At 35.5% G+C, this 1,195-nt stretch overlaps 1 protein-coding gene across 5 annotated transcripts in view; it reads right to left on the minus strand.

The window, feature by feature from the left end:
• Window positions 1-251: 251 nt before the first annotated feature.
• ARHGAP24 (Rho GTPase activating protein 24) overlaps window positions 252-1,195 on the minus strand; it is a 629,348-nt gene continuing 628,404 nt past the window's right edge. For all 5 annotated transcript variants that reach the window (XM_019525835.1, XM_019525837.1, XM_019525839.1 and 2 more), the window contains one exon: window positions 252-888. In XM_019525835.1, the coding sequence (XP_019381380.1) occupies window positions 645-888 (244 nt within the window). In that variant the 3' untranslated portion in view covers window positions 252-644. The remainder of the gene's footprint in view (window positions 889-1,195) is intronic.

Consider the following 1,195-nt stretch of genomic DNA (forward strand, 5'->3'; position numbering starts at 1 on the left):
ACTCCAACATAACCAGGATATTATATATCCTCAAAAGAGGAAAGTCCCAAACTAGCCAGTTGATCATGTTATATTTTTATAAAATTATTTACATTTTTTTTGATCATGGCAAATCTATTGGCACAAATAGTACAGCCACACATTAATCTTTTGTTTTTAATAACTGACATTATATATATTTTTTGTTTATCTCATTCCCCAGTAAAGGGGATAAAAACAAAACAACAAAAAATTAGATATACAAAATAAGCTGATGGTAACACAATGCCAAAAATACTTTATTATGTTAAGTGCCTTGATATAAAGCTTGATTGCAACAACATTTCAGTGTACAAATTTAAAGACAAGCCTTGCATTAAAATATCTCTTGAGCTCCATTTCTCGCTCTCTTTAGGATGATTTTTTTATATCTATATACACATATCCAGTTGTAACACTTGACAGTAGCATCATGAAACATTTAAAGAATATAACTTGATAAGTACACGTTGCAGACATGGGGTAGTTAATTTCTGTTTGGTTTCTTCCTTCAAGGGTTTACAACCTTATGTTGAGTGCTAGCCTCAGTCAGGTGACCAGCCACCTGATGCAGTCTAATACCCAGCTAATGCTTCCCAAAATCCCACAGTTTTGATTATGAATGCTTATTGGATCCATACAGAATTGCCTGTCTCTGGTCTGTGAGGTTCCACAGCCAGTTCCCCAAATGTTGAGAAAAACTGCTCCATCTCTTTTTGTAGCATATCATTCCTTTTCTCTGCATCATCTTTTGCCCGCTCTGCATTGCGCATTTTGATTTCTACCATTGTAAATTTTTTCCTCTCTTGATCCAGCATTTCATGAAGGGTCATCATTTCTGTCTCCAGGGTGAGATTTCTCTGTTCCAAGCTGCAGAAACAAAAATGGAACACTTGAATAAGTTTGGCTAAAACATTCCATGTATTAGACAGGCAAACTCAGGATGACAGATCCAAGCTTAGAATGAGTTGCTTCCAGTGGCACTTACAAATAACTGGTTTATTACTTGATTACTTCCCTCACTTTATGTGGGTCCTGTATGTGAGAATTTGCTCTTATTTGCTCTTATTTTTTATGCTAAAAGTTCGTTATATGATGTGCACCAAAAATATAGTCTTCTGTGTGGATCTGTGCTCCCTTTATGCGAATTCAAGTTATGTGCCATTTTCCAGGAATG

The sequence above is a fragment of the Gavialis gangeticus genome, unplaced genomic scaffold (assembly GCF_001723915.1).
Source record: "Gavialis gangeticus isolate Ggan-Ray unplaced genomic scaffold, GavGan_comp1, whole genome shotgun sequence".
In the NCBI taxonomy this organism is placed as follows: domain Eukaryota; kingdom Metazoa; phylum Chordata; order Crocodylia; family Gavialidae; genus Gavialis; species Gavialis gangeticus.